General features: G+C 64.4%; 1 protein-coding gene across 1 annotated transcript in view; it reads right to left on the reverse strand.

The window, feature by feature from the left end:
- ZNRF1 (zinc and ring finger 1) overlaps nucleotides 1-567 on the reverse strand; it is a 151,740-nt gene extending 151,173 nt beyond the window's left edge. Inside the window, exon 1 of the mRNA XM_019505802.1 lies at nucleotides 402-567. Coding sequence (XP_019361347.1) covers nucleotides 402-483 — 82 coding nt within the window. The 5' untranslated portion in view covers nucleotides 484-567. The remainder of the gene's footprint in view (nucleotides 1-401) is intronic.
- Between the last annotated feature and the right edge of the window lie 6 nt (nucleotides 568-573).

Consider the following 573-nt stretch of genomic DNA (forward strand, 5'->3'; position numbering starts at 1 on the left):
TTTTTTTTTTTTTTTTTTTTTTGGAGAGAAGCCTGGTAGGTCCCTCAAAGCCACAAGGAGCTGCCAAGTGTCTGTCAGCTGGGGCCCCATTTTACCCCCAAGCCCAACTCCTGTTGAATGCTTTGGGCTAGCTTCCACCGGGCCAGTGGAAAGAGCAGTACAGAAGCCCAGGGCCTTGTGAAGGAAACGTAGAGCTTTTCTTTAGCGCTGGGAGACCAGCCAAGGTCTGCACCAGCCCCTGGGGAGGGATCCAGTCTGAGTCACGCTGACTAGAGTAGACAGGACCCAGAGGGGTCTGTCTGGTTGCTGAAGCCCACCCCAGCCCCCTCCTCCCTCAGAGGAGCCCCTCAGGCGGGGGCCCCTCCGCAGGCCGCGCGGCCCCGCCCCGCCCCGGGACTCACCGCTGTGGGAGCTGAACCACCGGGGCGCGATGTGCAGGGGCAGCGCGTCCGCCAGCGAGGCCCGGGAGCCCAGGTACAGCATCCCGTCTCTATGGTGACCGCCGCCCGTCTCCTGGTAACCGTTGCCAGGGGCGTAGGTGGAGTCCGCGCCCGCGCCGCCCGGGGCCCGCTC

Source organism: Gavialis gangeticus, unplaced genomic scaffold, assembly GCF_001723915.1.
Source record: "Gavialis gangeticus isolate Ggan-Ray unplaced genomic scaffold, GavGan_comp1, whole genome shotgun sequence".
NCBI lineage: Eukaryota > Metazoa > Chordata > Crocodylia > Gavialidae > Gavialis > Gavialis gangeticus.